The sequence below is a fragment of the Protobothrops mucrosquamatus genome, unplaced genomic scaffold (assembly GCF_001527695.2).
Source record: "Protobothrops mucrosquamatus isolate PMUCROS unplaced genomic scaffold, P.Mucros_1.0 scaffold_257, whole genome shotgun sequence".
Lineage (NCBI taxonomy): Eukaryota > Metazoa > Chordata > Lepidosauria > Squamata > Viperidae > Protobothrops > Protobothrops mucrosquamatus.
The window spans coordinates 4,665,563-4,682,254 of record NW_015386333.1 but is presented as its reverse complement, the minus strand read 5'-3'; the positions used below and the strand labels follow the sequence as shown (position 1 = coordinate 4,682,254).

The 16,692-nt window shown below is 38.8% G+C and overlaps 1 protein-coding gene across 1 annotated transcript; it reads right to left on the bottom strand.

Moving 5' to 3' along the window:
• Positions 1 to 286: 286 nt before the first annotated feature.
• RAMP2 (receptor activity modifying protein 2) lies at positions 287 to 7,764 on the bottom strand. Its single transcript, XM_015831530.1, has 4 exons — positions 7,408 to 7,764; positions 5,417 to 5,515; positions 3,398 to 3,500; positions 287 to 1,050 (listed from the first exon to the last, which is right to left on the bottom strand). Exons 1-4 carry the CDS (start codon positions 7,481 to 7,483, stop codon positions 795 to 797), a joined length of 534 nt encoding a protein of 177 aa, XP_015687016.1. The 5' UTR covers positions 7,484 to 7,764; the 3' UTR covers positions 287 to 794.
• Between the last annotated feature and the right edge of the window lie 8,928 nt (positions 7,765 to 16,692).

Here is a 16,692-nt window from a genome sequence, read left to right as displayed (position 1 = left end):
TCCGTCTCCAGTTAGTCCAAATTACTTACAAAAGGAAATCCACATCTGGGACAGTCAGAGCTTGTCCATAGAGACAATCTTAATAGGGACAAAGACAAGGAACATTATCCTAATACTTTGCCTACATGGAAACACACTATTGTATAGGGCATTACCAGTGGTGGGATTCAAATATATGAAGAACTGGTTCTCTGTGTGGATGCTGCTTCCAAAAGTCCATTCTGGGGCCTGGCCAACAAAAAATTAGCTACCAGTTCTACTGAACTGGTGTGAACTGGCTGAATCCCACCACTGGGCATTACTATCTGACATTTGTAAGTGTTGGATGAGAGTTTGGGTGGAAGGACAAAGATATCAGTATGCAAAAAGAAGGGCACACGGGCACTTACCATTTTCTTTCTAAAGGAAAAAAAAATCACATATAGTTTGTTTGGCCTATCTATATCCACCCTAAAATCTTTCACTGCCTTGGTGTCTCCCAAGTCTATAATTCCCATAATTCATTCAGAATAAGAGAGGCAGTAATATTAAATCAAATTATAACTGAGACATACATACATCAGCATTTGCCTTGGTGATGGAGGTTTGATTTTGTTGTTTATGACCCTTCTTTTAGTACAAAGTCCCCTTATGCAACACTTCAACCAATAGTCTCCAGTGCAGTGGCTCATGCTATATAATGTTCTTAGATTGGGTAGGGTGAATTTCATAATACCCAAGAATTGAACTGAGTGTTGTAATTATACCACTTAGGCCATGGAGGCCCTATCACATCACCTTGTAAAGATCAGGATTCACAATTGCATCTCACCATCTTTGCTCTTCAATACAACAAGAGCAACCAAGAAAGGAATAAGGCAGATGGGGGTTATAATAAGAGCTAGCAAAATATTTTCAGGAGGGTCCTGGAGAGGTCGATTCTTCAGGGTGCAATTGAGGAAGTAGTTATGGTGGCTGATAATGATGTATTCCTCAGCCATGGAATTGGGGTAGTCAAGCTCCAGTTTATCAGCTTCACTTTCCAGGCATTTTCTCAGGTGACTGTATGGCCTATAAAGATAACCAAGAGCCAAGGAAACAAAATATGAAGGTAGAAACAAAATTAATAGTGTAAGCAAGATGCCCAGAAAAAAAGTTGGTCCATTCAGACCTACTCTCCAAAATTAGAGAATGAGAAATAGTTGCATACACATAAGTGAACATATAGAGGCATGCAACCCCCATGCTTATATATATTCTCTTATCTAAGGTAAGAAACAAGAAAACATATTGATCAAATATGTAGGAAATGAGGGAGGAATGGTCTGAGAAGGAATGTATTTCCTCAAAATGCACTGGGACTTTTGATAATATTATGTCTTCTTTTTTCATATTTTTTCCACCTAATGTGGTCAAATATCTTATGATCAAAAAATGTGTAGATCCTTGGTGAGAATATTTTAAATGTATTTATTTATTTATTTATTTGTTTGTTTGTTTGTTTATTTATTTAAACAATTTATATAGCCTCCCATCTCACAAAAGTGATTTTGGGAAACATACCAAGATTAAAAACAATAACTGACAATTATGCTAAAAGTTACAAACACAGCGCAACGTATTAAAAATTCCAACATTGGTACTATTTTTATTCTAATAAGTATAATAACAGAATCTTTCTAAGTCTTATCCATGTCTAAGGAGTGGCCATCTGAGACAATTTCTCAAGTTATTTTCTTGGCCCAGACTCAGGATCTTTTATTTGACTGTTGCCTCGGTGGGAGCTCTTTCTCCTGTCCTTTGAAGCTATTCCCTCTGCTCTGAACATCAACCAGCATTAGCTAGCAATGCTAACTTAAGCATCCAGTCCAAATACCTGGGAGAGGAGCCAGGTCTTCAATCTTTACAAAAAGCTAACAAGGTTAGGGCCATTCAAATATCCAGAAGGATGCTATTCCACAGGGCAGCTGCTGCCACAGATAATTCATGATCCCAGGTCCAACAAGATGACATTATTTATTGCTTATGTTTTTAATATGAGTCAGGACAGTTTTTGTGAGTTTTAAAGAATATTTCTAAAATATTCAAATTTCAATAAAATTCAGAATTTCAGCTTACAATTTCCTCTTTTTCGGGGGTCCCTCAAATTGCCTCCACATATCTACTTGCCAGAAAACATGGTTATTATTTTGTTTTACCCAATGTCACATGACCTACAGTTACTACTTACTACTTGCTACATGTATAACCATGTTACTTTTTAGGATTATAATTTTCAAAATAATGAAAACATGGTTAGTTCTTTCGGCCTTAAGGAATCAACCGGAGCAATGGAGAGCATCCCAAGGAAAAAGATAGTTTTATATTGCAGTAAACATCAGCCCCATGAGACAGAAAGTAAACTACTCCATGGTAGGTACTTCAACTTCATTAAGCTTATTTTAGAAGCCAACATTTCATCTTTTCTCAAGCAAAAGATGAAAACAAAGCTTGTACCAAAAAAGAGCCAGACCTGGATAGGCCTGGCTTATTCTTAGAAAAATTCCTTTTTACCACTCATTTTGAATGGAACAAAGATAACCAAGAACATCTGTGACACCGGGAGAAAAAAAGGGGACAGGACAGGTGTCAGCCTCTCATGTAGACCAGACAGGAAACATAAGCAGATGCACTAACTTTATTGTGTTAATACAATAAAGTAAGACTACATTAACACAATCTTCCAAGTCTGAAAGTACACATTTCCCACTGCCTTTTTTTTATTGCTGGATTAAGTAGGGCACATCTTTTCTATGATCCCTTCTCTGTCTGTTGCTCCGTTGTGGGCTCCTCTCTCTTTTATCTGATTGTTCCCTAAGCAGCACTTCTTTCCCTCATCTTCCAAGGTCATTCTCACATTTCATTATTGCATGGCTATCTAATCTCACTAATTTCAGTTAAATCTAATTATGATTAATTTAACCTGAATACTACCAATTAATTCTGAAACAGCTTTTTTACAAAAATAATGTACAAATATCTGAAATAAGAAAATATAGTACTTTACAGGTAGTCTGTGTTTAATGATTATAACTTGGATTGGAAATTTGGCCATTAAGTGAAATGGTTCCAAGTGACACTATGACTGTGCTTATAATCTTACTTCAACTTTCCTTTGACCTGTGAAGGTCATAAATGTGAGGATTGGTCATAAAGTTACATTTTTATCACTGTAACAAATGCAAATGGCTGCTAATCGAGGCACTTGCTAAATGAGGACTATCTGTACAGTATAATTTAAGAAAAGTATCTTCATATTCTTCTGACACAGATAATATGATACATTATGGTAAAATCATACAACATGCTTCCTCATTTAAATCTCAAGTGGCACGCCTACCCTTTCCCATGGTCAGTAAAAGGTGAAACTCTGAAATACCTGCGAATAGTCCTCCACTCACACCAATATATTTTACTGATATTGGCCATCTGCTCAGCAAACAAATCCCAACACTGTCTGGTATAGTATTTGTATGCCAAATCTAAAATGAAAAATAAATAAAATGTAAGAAATTACCCTGAGGTATGAATGGTTGGGTACTGAAGAAAGATAGAAAGAAATCTACCTGGGTCATCTACTGCTAGAAGTTTCTGAGGAATGGAGAAAGGTGTTTAGAAGAGGTTCTGATCTATTCCCCCATCAGAACTAACAAACTATTACCAAGTTCCCCTTCTGATTTGACTCAGGCAAGAAGAATTACTTAACCCCATTTCAGACTTGTCTTTACAAGTCTGTAAAGCACAACATTTCTACAAAGTATTTGGAAGCAAACTAATTGAGCATATGTTTTTTTTTTACTTTTCAATATATCTTTTCAGTTTTAACTCAAGCTTTCAAAATGATCTTAAGCAATAAATGTGTTAAAATTTCAGATTTTCCCCAGATCACCAGAAAGGAGAGGAATGGAATTGCAACCATTATTCAAGACTGAATATGGTTGGATGATGGTAACAACTGCGGTAAAGCAGGAAAAGAATGATGATAAAATCCCCTTGATACATTTTTAATGAATTCTTAAGGAAATAACTCTATGGCTTGGGAGCTGGCATTTAAGGGAATCATAGGAAGAATATGTTGAGGAAAAACTCTAACATTGGGAGAAATCTAGTATCAGATTTTCCCCTTTATTTTATTGCTGGTGTCCAAGTATTTTTTTCTGAGAACAGCACCCCCAACTTCAGCATTGCACTATTGTTCTGTCTCTTTTATATATGTGCAATTGACATTAAGACACATGTAGAAGGGGTAGAGTTGGCATTGCCTCAGCATAGTTCTGCTTTTGTCGTTTGCTCCCTTTGAGAGGCCTCTGGGAATGGCCATGGTCAATATTTTCTCATTCCTTCACATTTTGAGAGTATTTCATAATAACGACAAATATTTCAAGCATAAAATTATAACCTCAAAATTCAAAGGCATTTTGTTTGCATCTCAGGGAAGTTCTATCAGCTTCAGGTTCCTGTAGATTCTTAGAAAGAAATTAACATGCCCAGTGTTGGGAGGCAAATTGTCTCAAATAATTAAAAATACTTTATAAAAAGAAACAATATGTGAAGACATTTGCAAATGTTTCAGTACCCAGTGTATTATGTAAATACTTCCCTCCCATTAGGTACAATATGAGGACTATCACATGTGGTAGATGTTGAAAGCAACTCTGGAAGAATGAGACCACTTCTCTTGAGCCACCCTGCTCATTCCTTCTTTTAGGGGCTAGAACTGCATAAGCTATAACTATCATATGCTTTCTAAATGAATGTATTTCTGTCCATGTAGAATAGAAGAAATTGCCAGCACTGAAATAAGATTCAGTATACTGCCCTATCAGCTTCTGGACATGAAAGAAGGAAGAAGAAAATCAGATTAAATTAAGCTACATGGGTAAACCCATGGTTTCTCTGAAAATGATAATTTTTGTTTTATCATTAAGATGCCAAGATATTAGCAGAATTCCCATCACAACTGCCACTTTATCAGAAGGATCCCACATGCATTAAATTAAAGGCCTATCTAGCCCAGCATCCTGTTTTTTCAAACACAAGAAAGCCCCCATATGCAGAACAAGACAGCTCCCTCTGATAGTCATGGCCTGCTGCTTCTGATCTTGGATGAAGTAAGCAACCTACCATGATAAATAACCTGTCATGATTAATAGCTATTTAAAGCCTCATCCTTCTTAATCTTTCTGAAAGTTTTTCAGATTAGTGCCCATTGGCACATTTAGTAGTTGCAGATTTCTTAGTTCAGCCCTGTGCTATCTAAAATAAGCACAGTTATCTAAATAAAATTCATTCATCTTCCTCCATTTTATGTCATAGAATAAACCTGGATTCTAGCACTCTAAGAAAATCTTTATCCAAATTCTTAGTATCAACTCACCCCGTTTCATTTTTACCTTACCTTTAATTTCCTGAAGTGTAAGATTTAGACTTTTGAAAGAGAAGGTAGCACTTTGGGGAGATACTGTTGTCCCAGAATAAGCATGAAGTGTAATAACCACTACAATTGAGAGAAAATGGAGAGGATGTAAAAATAACCTCAGAAAAAAGTCTAGCTATGAGAAAATTAGAATTAAGGAGCTGTCCAGACTTACTGAAACCATTATTGGGGGAGGGTGCAGAAAATCTTATTAAAAGTTCAAATTCAAGTTTATGAGTTCCAAACTCACAAACAAGTTTGGAATTTTTGGTTAGGGTAAAAATGGGGAGCAGAATCCCATCCCAGAGAAAACACTAACCATCGTTTCTCCTCTCTTCTCTACTTGAGATAGCCTTTACCTCAATTTGCCTTTGTTGTTGGATGTCATTGTATGATTTTAACTCCAAATCCTCAGTCAATATCTTCATTAAAATAGCTTAACATAGGCACAATTATGTCCAGTTTTCCAAGACTGTACCCTTAATTAATCAAGATAATGCCATAAACAGAGGGGAAAGGAAAGTGGGTCAAAAAGCACATTTAATACTGATCCTTTCAGGTATGCATTGTTGTAGTGATATAGTAAAGTAGAGGAGGAGATGCAGAATCAAATAAATTATATTATACCAAGTAGATTTTCAAAAATTATGGGGTTTCCCCCCAAAAAAAGATAAGATATAACCAGCATTCTATATGTTGTATGCCTTTCTCCACTCTTTTTTAAGCCCCAGACAACATTGTCCTTAACATACATTTCAAACGTTGAATTTATTTGTTATGATTTTGGACATATTGGTTGTAATAAAGATGTACCTAACTCTGTTTGAGAACTTTGTCAATGGGCCAAAATAGTTTGCTTTGTTCTGTATTACTTAAACCACTGATTTTTGCCCCCACTGGGACATAGACAACTGAATAGCAAAATCTTGTGTTAACTGATTCTATATAAATCTATAAAATGTATTTATTTGCTGTTTTTTCAGTGAATGCATTCTCCCCACAGTAATGTGTAGCAGTTGTCAGATTTGAAACTATGAAGATATTTTCTTATTTGTTTGGAGCAAAGCTATTCTCCTTGAAGAGTATCATTTGCATTACGTCTTTGTGCTATTCTGAACATATCAGTTCTATAAGCAAAATACATCTGACATCTACTTTTGACAAACTCTACTATGGATCCCATAGGTTGATCAATTAGGAGAATCAGTAAATGTACCTGGATGGAAGGAAAGTGCATTTCCTGCACAAGATCAAACCATTTTTAGCAGGAAAGTAAAAAAAGATGCCTCCATACATGGAATGCTACACTAAAGCAAGCTATCTATTTCTTTCATTTCTTTTCTGAAATCATTGCAAGCAAAAAGAAAAGAAGAAAAAAGAGATACAAGTATTTCACAAGACACTCTGATTTATTTCCACTTTAGCCAGGATCAGAATGCAAGTGGCTTCACAAATCCTGCCAAAGTCTTAATACAGCTTGGATACAGAGCACCTTGTTCTGTCAAAGGCCGGCATTCTTCCTGTGGAAGGATGGAGGAGTATAAGCAAAACTGAAGGGAGGGACAAGAGGGCATCTCAATCCTTAGGATCTTATACCTGTAAAATACCCTCATTGTTCTTTGAGGCAGTTAAAAAAAATACTGGTGATGTGGGATCAGGGAAAATAATGGAGGAATAAGTAAATAAATTGGGTGGGGCACATGCAGAGAGCAGAAGGCAGGGCTAGTCCTACGATATGTGGCTCATTCAGGTAAGAAGCAGGATCACAGAAAGATCTGAGCATTGGATTCCTAATCCAACCATCCCCTCAGCATTCCCTAAAATGTCATTCCAACCTGTCCAAGATGAACTGTCTGGGTGTGGGCCCTCATTGTCTTTGCCAGTCCAGAGACCAAATCTACTATGAGCTGTCCAGTGCCGCACTGCCCCAAGCATCCTGTGCCATACCTTACCCAACCTGGAGAACCACTTACCTGTGGAAACCAGCAAAACTAATTTCAAGAGCAGAGCTCGTCCATCCATCTTGTACAGCCTGCCACTCTGAAGCATAGACAGTCTGCTTCTCTCCTGTGACCAGCTTGAGATTTGAATCAGAATAACAGGAAGCACCTCCTTTCCTCTTACAGGGCTAGTAGTGAGAGTGCAGGAGACATGTGAAAAATGAGATCCAGGAGCAAGCCCGGCTCCCGGGGGCTTTGCTTCAGTGAGACTAACTTCTCCTTCCCAGTTCCCCACCCATTCAGAGTTACCAGAACCTCTGCAACCCTGGGACGGCCACCTCAGGTCACCCTGCCTGCCAGCAACAGAGTGCCGTTCACAGCCCTGCAGCTTTACAAGGCCCAGAGTGCCTCAACTTGGCAATTTTTTTATTCACTCAGTCAACTTGGTTGTGAAATCCAAGCGAAAGCTCCAAATGGGCAGTCAGGGCAGAGGGAAGAGCAGGGAACGTCAAGCAGTTGGAACCAGACACTGCCTCTCTCCCTGCGCAAAACCAGACCAGGACAGACAGCCCTAAGGCAGTGTTAACATCTGCACTGCTTAACTAACTTATGTATTAGCAAGAATTAAAAGATGCCATGAAGAAAAACTGCAAAAATGTGTTTCAACCTTAAACATTAAGAGCAAGAAAAAGGGACTAGATCCTGACCAGGAGGGGAGAGTGAGGAAGAGAAGGATTCTTTCTGTATATATCTAACAACTGGTGGAGGAAGGGAGAAAGATGCTATACGTAGCCATTTGGGTATTTTGGCATAAATACATAACAGTATGGTGAAATGCTCACTGGTATAATGACTTACTGAATAATTTCAGGCCCCAAGTCCCTTTATGGATGACATATAAATTTAATCAATAAAATAAATAATTTCAGAACAACAAAACATCCCAACATCTTTTTTGTATCATGCTGATTGAAATTGGATGCAGTATTCCAAGTGTGGACTTACCAACGCATGTAAAGTATGAACACTTCACATGATCTTGATTCAGTGGGGGGATTCAGCCAGTTCAGCAGCGGTGGCGGTGAGGGTGCCTAAGTGTGAGACCTTACTTTTCTCACCACTGAATTGCATTTTGTTGGATAGTGCTCAGGGTTCAAGTCCATCAAGATCCTTTTGGATCTTGAGCTTATCTCCTAAAGTGTTGGCTATTCTCCCCAGCTTGGTGTCATCTTCAAATTTGATGAGTTCCTTCTATCCCCTTGTCTAAATCATTTGTGAAAATTTTGAAAACAGAAGACATAATCTTGGGGTACTTCACTGCTTACTTCCCTCCATGTAGATGTAGTTCTACCAAGGGCTACAAGCTGTGTGTCATTGGTTAGCCAGTTAAGAATCCATTTCGTGTGTATGATGCTGTCTATTCCACATAGGCTGTATTTCATTAGTTTTATTTTTTTTAAAAAAAGAAATCATCTTCTACAAAATGATCCTTATTTCCAATAACAAATTTATCATGAAAACAGCACCAGTTGATTACATTTTATTCCTGTAAAGCTAATGCCATTTCCTATGGTTAAAAGGCAGAACTGCCTGTAGTGAAATTAATGAACTTTGGGGGTGGTAGTGGTGAGCAAAAGCAGATATAAATCATGGGAATCTTAGTTCTGTGTTTGATAATATGTCTTGGCATATGTTATTCCATAGTATTTTTCTCTGGGGTAACTTTGACATGTGAACTTACCTGGTCCCAGGTCCTATTGGTTTCTGCAGCCTGGCAAAATCTGTGCCAACTAGGAACAATTCTCTAAGATTAACTTGACAGAGGACTTTCCTTATATTTTTTGACAGAGCTCCTTTAAATAGATACTTGGAAATCAATATGTGTGTATGAGCGTGTGTGTGTATGTGCCCACACACAAATGCATGAGATTGAGATAGAGAGATAGAGAGAGTCACTAACATTTAAAAAATCATTCTTCCAGAGATAGCCAAGTAGACCTTAATCAAGAACACTTGTTTTGAGTGTTCAAAACTTTATTCACTTTCACTATAAAACATCACATATAGAACAATGACTAATTGACTAATAATTTCTTTTTGAATTAACATTGGATATACATAAACCATCTATTTCATTACAGTTCTTTCCAAATAATGCTGGGCTTCAACTACCATGATTTTCAGTTTTATTTCATATTGGGAGAGTGAACAGTCTTTATAAGCTGATAGTTTGATAGACTAATGACAATTTTTTGGCTATCTTCTGACTTTTTTAATGATTTTTTTCACCCCGAATCCTGGATATCATTAGCCCAGCTGTTGACTCCAACAAAACTCATGATCTTCCCATTTTGATACAACAAGGCTGCATGTCAAGATAACATTCCAATAATTTGAACAACATCTCCACCCATCTGGGCATTCCTCCACCCTTAAGCAGCTATTTATTTATTTATTTATTTATTTATTTTATTTATTATATTTTTACCCTGCCCTTCTCCTTGCGGACTCAGGGCGGCTAACAGCCTAATAAAAACAAATACAAAAGTACAAAAATACTACCATTAAAACGTAATTAAAAGGAAATATTAATTTGGCCTTTGTTATTTTAAAAATTGTTTTAAAACCCGACTAAAAATACCCCTTAGGCCAGTCCTGCCAGCTTAAATAGCCATGTCTTGAGGGCGCGGCGGAAGGAAGGGAGATCCGGGATCACCCTGATCTCTGGGGGTAGTTCGTTCCATAGGGTGGGAGCTCCCACCGAGAAGGCCCTCCTCCTGGGGGTCGCCAGCCGGCACTGTCTGGCTGACGGCACCCTGAGGAGACCCACTCTGTGGGAGCGTACCGGCCGATGGGAGGTAATCTGATAGAAAGCTATCAGAATTAATCCAAGTCATGTTGTATCTGCTTCAAGACTTAGGCCCTGTTGCCTGATAAAATAATTTATCTAACTCCTTTGCAGGTCTGGCTCATTCATGAAATCTGTAACCCAGAAATATCCCCTAATTAGAGGGCTATGGTACCATCATGATCCTTTTCTTAGATGGCTCTTATTTGGACTCTGTCAACCAGCCACCCATCATAGAATTCTACCACCACTTAATGCTATGTGTCTGCAGGAGAAAAAGACACCGCCAGTTTTCCAGAATGTATTGGGCCTAGACTCTAATACCAATGGCCAGATATTCCCATATCAGCCTACTTTCATCTCTCAATCTTTTAGTGGTTTGCTGTCACATAAAAAATTAAGCAGGAGAGACATGATGATCTCTTATCACAGGGTCTTCAAACTTGGCCCTTTTATGACTTGTGGACTTCAACTCCCAGAATTCCTCAGTCAGCATGTCTGGCTGAGGAATTCTGGGAGTTGAAGTCCACAAATCATAAAAGGACCAAGTTTGAAGACCCCTGTCCTATCATAACAGACTCAGCAAACTCCCCACTGTCCCTCTCCAGAATAATACTGCAATAAGCAAAATTTATTTTGAAATTAGCATTTCCTTACTAAAAGTTTAAAGTTCCTTTGCTTTTATAAATATTCAATGTTTAAAGTCACAAGTTACTCATGTTAGTGGGCATCCATGGAAAATAAGCCCCCAAAGATTCTGTTTCAGGGAGTTATGCTCACTTGAGAGAAGGCCTTATATTAAAGAGGTATCTTCAAATATTATATATTTGTAAGAATGATTAATAATACTCTATAGAAAACCAGTTCTGTAAGCAAGTGTGTTTATAACCAGTTAACAACCAGTGATTGAGGGAGAAGATTGAGTTCCTTTGGTCACATGAGTTCAAGCAGATGCTAGAGAACCAACAGGTATGGTTGCTTGAACTGTGATTCTTGCAATGAACAGGGGGTCAGATTATATGGACTATAATGGCTGCTTCCACTTCTGTTTTTTCTGTATTCACTAGGTAGATTATGTTGTCTAAAAGGCTCCTGGCTTGGATATCACTCCTGAGCCTTGCTTACTTTCACCTTTAACTTCCTCATGATGATGATGATGATATTTTTCTAAAGCGATTTTCATATTATAGATATTAGTTTTGAATAAAGCCCATACTGTAGAAGCTTCTTTGGGATTTTAAAAAATGTTTTCCTGGCTATAGCCAAGTAAGAGGAAAGAGAGAGATCCCCTCTACCACATATCCAAAAGATGGAAGGACACCATACAGAACTGAATGCTTTCTCCTAAAAGAGTTTCTAGGGAAGAGCAAGTTAACATCTTTTATTGGTAAATGTATTCAGTCATTTTGTTTCAGAGGGCAGAGTTTGGAGTATTTGTTTCAAATGTTGCTCTTTGCTTCAGTCAACCTAGCCTCTAATTTAAAGTTTAACTAGTTCATCACCTTCTAGAGCTACCATACTTCGCAGTCTTAAACTACAGTACTTTACTTGGAAGCCTTAATTGCAGTTGCCTCTAAGTCATCCAAATATGATAATTTAATAGAACTGAACCCACAAACCACTTCGCAGACCTATTACAGAGACAAAGCTCCAAAGCTGGGTGCAGTTCTTTAGACGGTAGCATACATGCTCTTAGCTTCAACCCAGCTTAGTGCTGTTTTCCCAGCTTGGGCCTCTTTAAATGGATGTATCACATCATGCAGGTTTTGGACCAAATCCAAGAGAGAACCAAGCAAAATAGAATGCTGCCTCTTGAAACCAGGCAGAGCAGCTGTATCCAAGGTTGATTTTTGTAAGCTCCTTGCCCTTTCCCTTCCTTGTATGACTCAAAACCACCCACCGACATTATCAGCCCACCTTCATCTCCCTAAGCTCTGTACATTCACTGAACAAGGAGAAGTCTTCTCCCCCTCCCTCCCTCCCTCCCTCCCATACTCAGGGCCACACATCTGGAACAGATCATTTACTGACAGAGGCCTGGCTTATCCGCACCAATGCCATTTGCTGAGGTCATGATGACTGCATCCAAGGCCTTAGTCGAGCAGCCTGTGCGTGCTCAGTTGCCATAAACACAGCCACTGAGTCAGAATATCTTAGAATTTGTAAAAACCAGTTAGCCCTGACCAGCCATTTCTGGCAACTGCTGCTGGATCTGCAGGCTGCCGTGCAGCATTTGTTTGCTTTAAAAAAAAACTCCAAAAAAATTTGGAAATATAAAAAAAATTGTGAACACACTTAGCACAAATGTTCTGAACAGTTGGCAGTGAGAAGCTAATTAAACTAATTATTTGAAATCAATTAATTCAATCACTTAGCCCAGAATGTACCTTGCAGATAACCCATATCTCACAGGTGATCATAAATAAGGGCTATGTGGCTATGTCATAAAGCAAAATAAAATCACAGAAACTCAATATGATAAATCAAGTTCTACTTACTCAGTCTCATTGAAGAAGTAAACACTATTTATAATATTCATTTTGATAACTCAGTTTTTAAGAAGAAACTGGACAGCCATTTGTCCGAAATGGTATAGGGCAGGGGTAGGCAACCTCGGCTCTTTTATGACTCATGGACTTCAACTCCCAGAATTCCCAAGTCAGCATAGCTGACTTGGGAATTCTGGGAGTTGAAGTCCATGAGTCATAAAAGAGCCGAGGTTGCCTACCCCTGGTATAGGGTTTCCTGCCTGAGCAGGGGGTTGGACTAGATGACCTCCAAGGTCCCTTCCAACTTTATTATTATTATTATTATTATTATTATTATTATTATTATTATTATTATTATTATTATTATTATTATTATTATTATTTTACTAGTTTGCTAGATCTCATAAATACGGGCTTTGTCTTGCTCCTTGTCCTAGTTTTTCACTTCTGAAATAAAAATCAAGAAATTTCTGGCTTGCTTATTTATTTATTAGAAGGTTATGGCCATCTAGCTCACATATAATAATTCTAGATAGCTCACAACATTTTAAAAACCCCAACAAATAAACAATGCCACCCATACACAAAGCAGCATACTCCCCACTATGACACCATGATATTTATCATTTCCTCAGTCAGTGGCTCCTCTTCATTCTAGCTGGGGAAAGAGCTATATTTTCATAGCCATCAAAAAAAGGCTAAAAGGGTAGGAGGCTTCCAGACCTGAAATGGGTGGCTATTTCAAAGGACCAGGGCAACCAAGGAAAAGAAGTATGAAATCTCAGCATATGGCAAAATTTAAGGGAAAAGATTTGCAGTGCTCCCTCTCTGATATCAGATATTCTCAGGGAAAGTCATTTCTCTAAATAACCAGGACCTGTATGTTTAGAACATTAAAGGTAATAGCCAATCCCCTGAATTGCACCTGAAAAGAAACTGGGAATGAGTGCAGCTCATATAACAACCAGTGCAACATAGACAAACTAAAGAAGCACAGAACTGCTATGCTGCCACATTCTGGATCAGCTGTAGCTTTTGAATGATCTTATTAAAGGCATAAGGAACTGTGAGCAAAGTCTCCCAATCTGGGAATGGATGCTATCGGCATACAACATGAATTTATGCAAAGGTCCCCCTGACCGCAGCTGTGATCTGCTGTTTGAACAGGAACCACAAGACCAGGAAGACCTCCAAATTGCACACCACTATGTTTGGGGAAATGTATTCCAATCCAGAGTCAAGGATGGCAACTCACCATGGGGCTAAAAACCCAAAGCCACTTGTCTTGCTCCTGTGCATTTCTAGAGTAAATCTCGTTGATAGGCTGAATCTCAGCTTGTTTTTCAGCCTGTTCCATTCAAGGACTGGGTAAGCACCTAAGTGGAATCACTTGCTCAGCATGGAGTAGAGATGAACAGCTGAGTATCCTCCTCATACTGATGATACTGGACCACTTGCTGCCTAATTACTTCACCTGGCAGCTTCATATAGATATTAAAAAGAAGATGTGAGTGATCCCAAACCTGAGGCATTCAATATAAGAGAGGCTTAGGACTGGACCTCTCATACCAACACCAGCTGGAACTGGCCGTAAAGAAAGGATGAAAACCACTGCAAAACAATGCCTTCCCCCGTTCCCAATCCCTGGAAACAGTCCAGAAGATACCATAGTTGATGGTATTGAAAGCAATCAAGAGATCCAGGGAGGTTAGCCAAGCACAAGCATGCTTCAGTCATTTCAACAGTATCTGCCCAGCCAAAGTCCAATTCAGAAAAAAGCCAAGCAACTTTATCCAACTGATGCATAAAATAGAAAATTTTAGTTTCCTGGAACATGGACTGCATTGCCTACGCGAAGGACTCTTGGCAAGGTATGGGCTGCATCTCACGAAAACAGAGGAAAATGTACTTGAAAAAAGACTGGCCCAACTCATTAGAAGGGCTTTAAACTAAAATTGAGAGGGAAGGGTGACCAATCATTAGAATCTCTAGAACACGGTTTTTCAATCGGTGGTACGCGTACCACTGGTGGTACTTAGGTACCTGGCATTTGGTACGATGGGTTGAAAAGCACTGAAAAAAAGAGTTTAAAAAGTGGAAAAGTGGATGAGGTGAAGCGGCAGCAGCACCACACAGGCTTGTGGGAAAGTCAGCTGGAGCTGCGCGAGGTGTTGCCTGGGTTCTGCTGAGAGCCCAAGATCAGTGCATGCAGCTCCAGCTGATCGGCGCTTCCAGCACATCCAGAAGAGAAAAGAAGGGGGGAGAGAGGAGAGGCTATAAAAGGAGCAGGTTTTGGTAGAAGAGAGAGAGAGCGAGAGAGAGAGAGAAAGGCGATGGGGGAAAGAAAAGGGTACAGTGAAAGAGACAGAGTAGCACAGTGTTGAGGAGAGCAGTCAGCTGGAGATGCACCGAAGAGAAAAGGGGAGACAAGAGAGGTTATAAAAGAAGGGGGAGAGAAGAGACGATATAAAAGGAGGGGGGAGAAGAGAGGATATAAAAGGTAGGGAGAGAAGAGAGGATATAAAAGAAGGAGGGGGAGAGAAGAGAGGATATAAAAGAAGGGAGAGAAGAGAGGATATAAATGAAGGAGAGGGAAGAGAAGAGAGGATATAAAAGAAGGGGGAGAGAAGATATAAAAGAAGGAGGGGGAAAGGAGAAGATATGAAAGAAGGGGAGAGAAGGGAGGATATAAAAAGAGGAGAGGTGAGAAATTTGTTAAATGAATTTTGCCTCATTTTATGACTTTTCTTGCCACATTTGTTAAATGAATCACTGCAGTTGTTAAATTAGTAACATGGTTGTTAAGTGAATCTGGTTTCCCCATTGACTTGCTTGTCAGAAGGTTGCAAAGGGGATCACATGACCTTGGGACACTGTGGCCATCATAAATATAAATCAGTTGCCAATTTATTTCAAAAGAAATAAATCTACAAAAAGAGGAAGGGGAGTTGTACTATATGTAAGAGAACACTACATGTCTACAGAAATACATGTGATCAAAGATAAAAACCCTCCAGAATGTATATGGGTCAATATAAAAGGGAGAAAAGTGACATTGCCATAGGGGTATACTACAGGCCAACCAACCAGTTAGAAGAAATAGATGGACTCTTTGCCAACCAGTTAACAAATGTATGTAGGAAGCATACTACAGTAGTAATGGGAGACTTCAACTACCCAGATGTCAGCTGGGAGACAAACTCTGCAGTGAGCGGGAGATCAAACAGATTCCTAACAGTAACAGGCAGTAGGGAGAAAGCAGAGCTGCTTAACTCATTCTTTGCATCAGTCTTCATACAAAAAGAAATTATAGCCCAACATGCCAGAAAAAGTACTGCAAAAGACATACTAGAAAGAAAAATCAAAATAAGCAAGAAAATGGTAAGAGAACACCTATCCAACCTTGACGAATATAAATCACCAGGACTCGACAGATTACATCCCAGAGTTCTGAAGGAGCTGGCAGATGTTATCTCAGAACCATTGCACCATATATTTAAAAAATCCTGGAGCACCGGAGAAATACCTGAGGATTGGGAAAGGGCTGATGTGGTTCCCATCATCAAGAAAGGGAAAAAACAGACTCAGGAAACTACAGACCAATCAGTTTAACATCAATACCTGGGAAGATCCTAGAAAAGATAATAAAAAAAAAACAGATCTGCGAACAACTAGAAGCAAACAAAGTTATAACTGGTAGCCAGCATGGGTTTATTAAAAACAGATCATGCCAAACCAATCTTATTTCATTCTTTGATAAAGTGACCAAATTAGTAGACCAATGAAACACTGTGGACATAGTATACTTAGATTTCAATAAGGCATTTGACAAAGTAGACTACTATCTACTGCTTGGTAAGCTAGAAAAAGATGGAATAGACAACATCACCACCAGATGGATTTATAGCTGGCTGACAAACTGTACTCAACGAGTAGTCCTCAATGGTACTACATCCACATGGAAAGAAGTAAGTAGTGGGG

What these genes read in the sequence shown, in the direction of transcription:
- RAMP2 (XM_015831530.1), bottom strand. Translation starts at nt 7,483, where the DNA reads ATGCTTCAGAGTGGCAGGCTGTACAAGATGGATGGACGAGCTCTGCTC. An exon ending in TACACTTCAGGAAATTAAAG is followed by an intron (nt 3,501 to 5,416) that starts GTAAGGTAAAAA and finishes TTTTCATTTTAG; the next exon opens with ATTTGGCATACAAATACTAT. An exon ending in GAGTGGAGGACTATTCGCAG is followed by an intron (nt 1,051 to 3,397) that starts GTATTTCAGAGT and finishes TTATCTTTATAG; the next exon opens with GCCATACAGTCACCTGAGAA.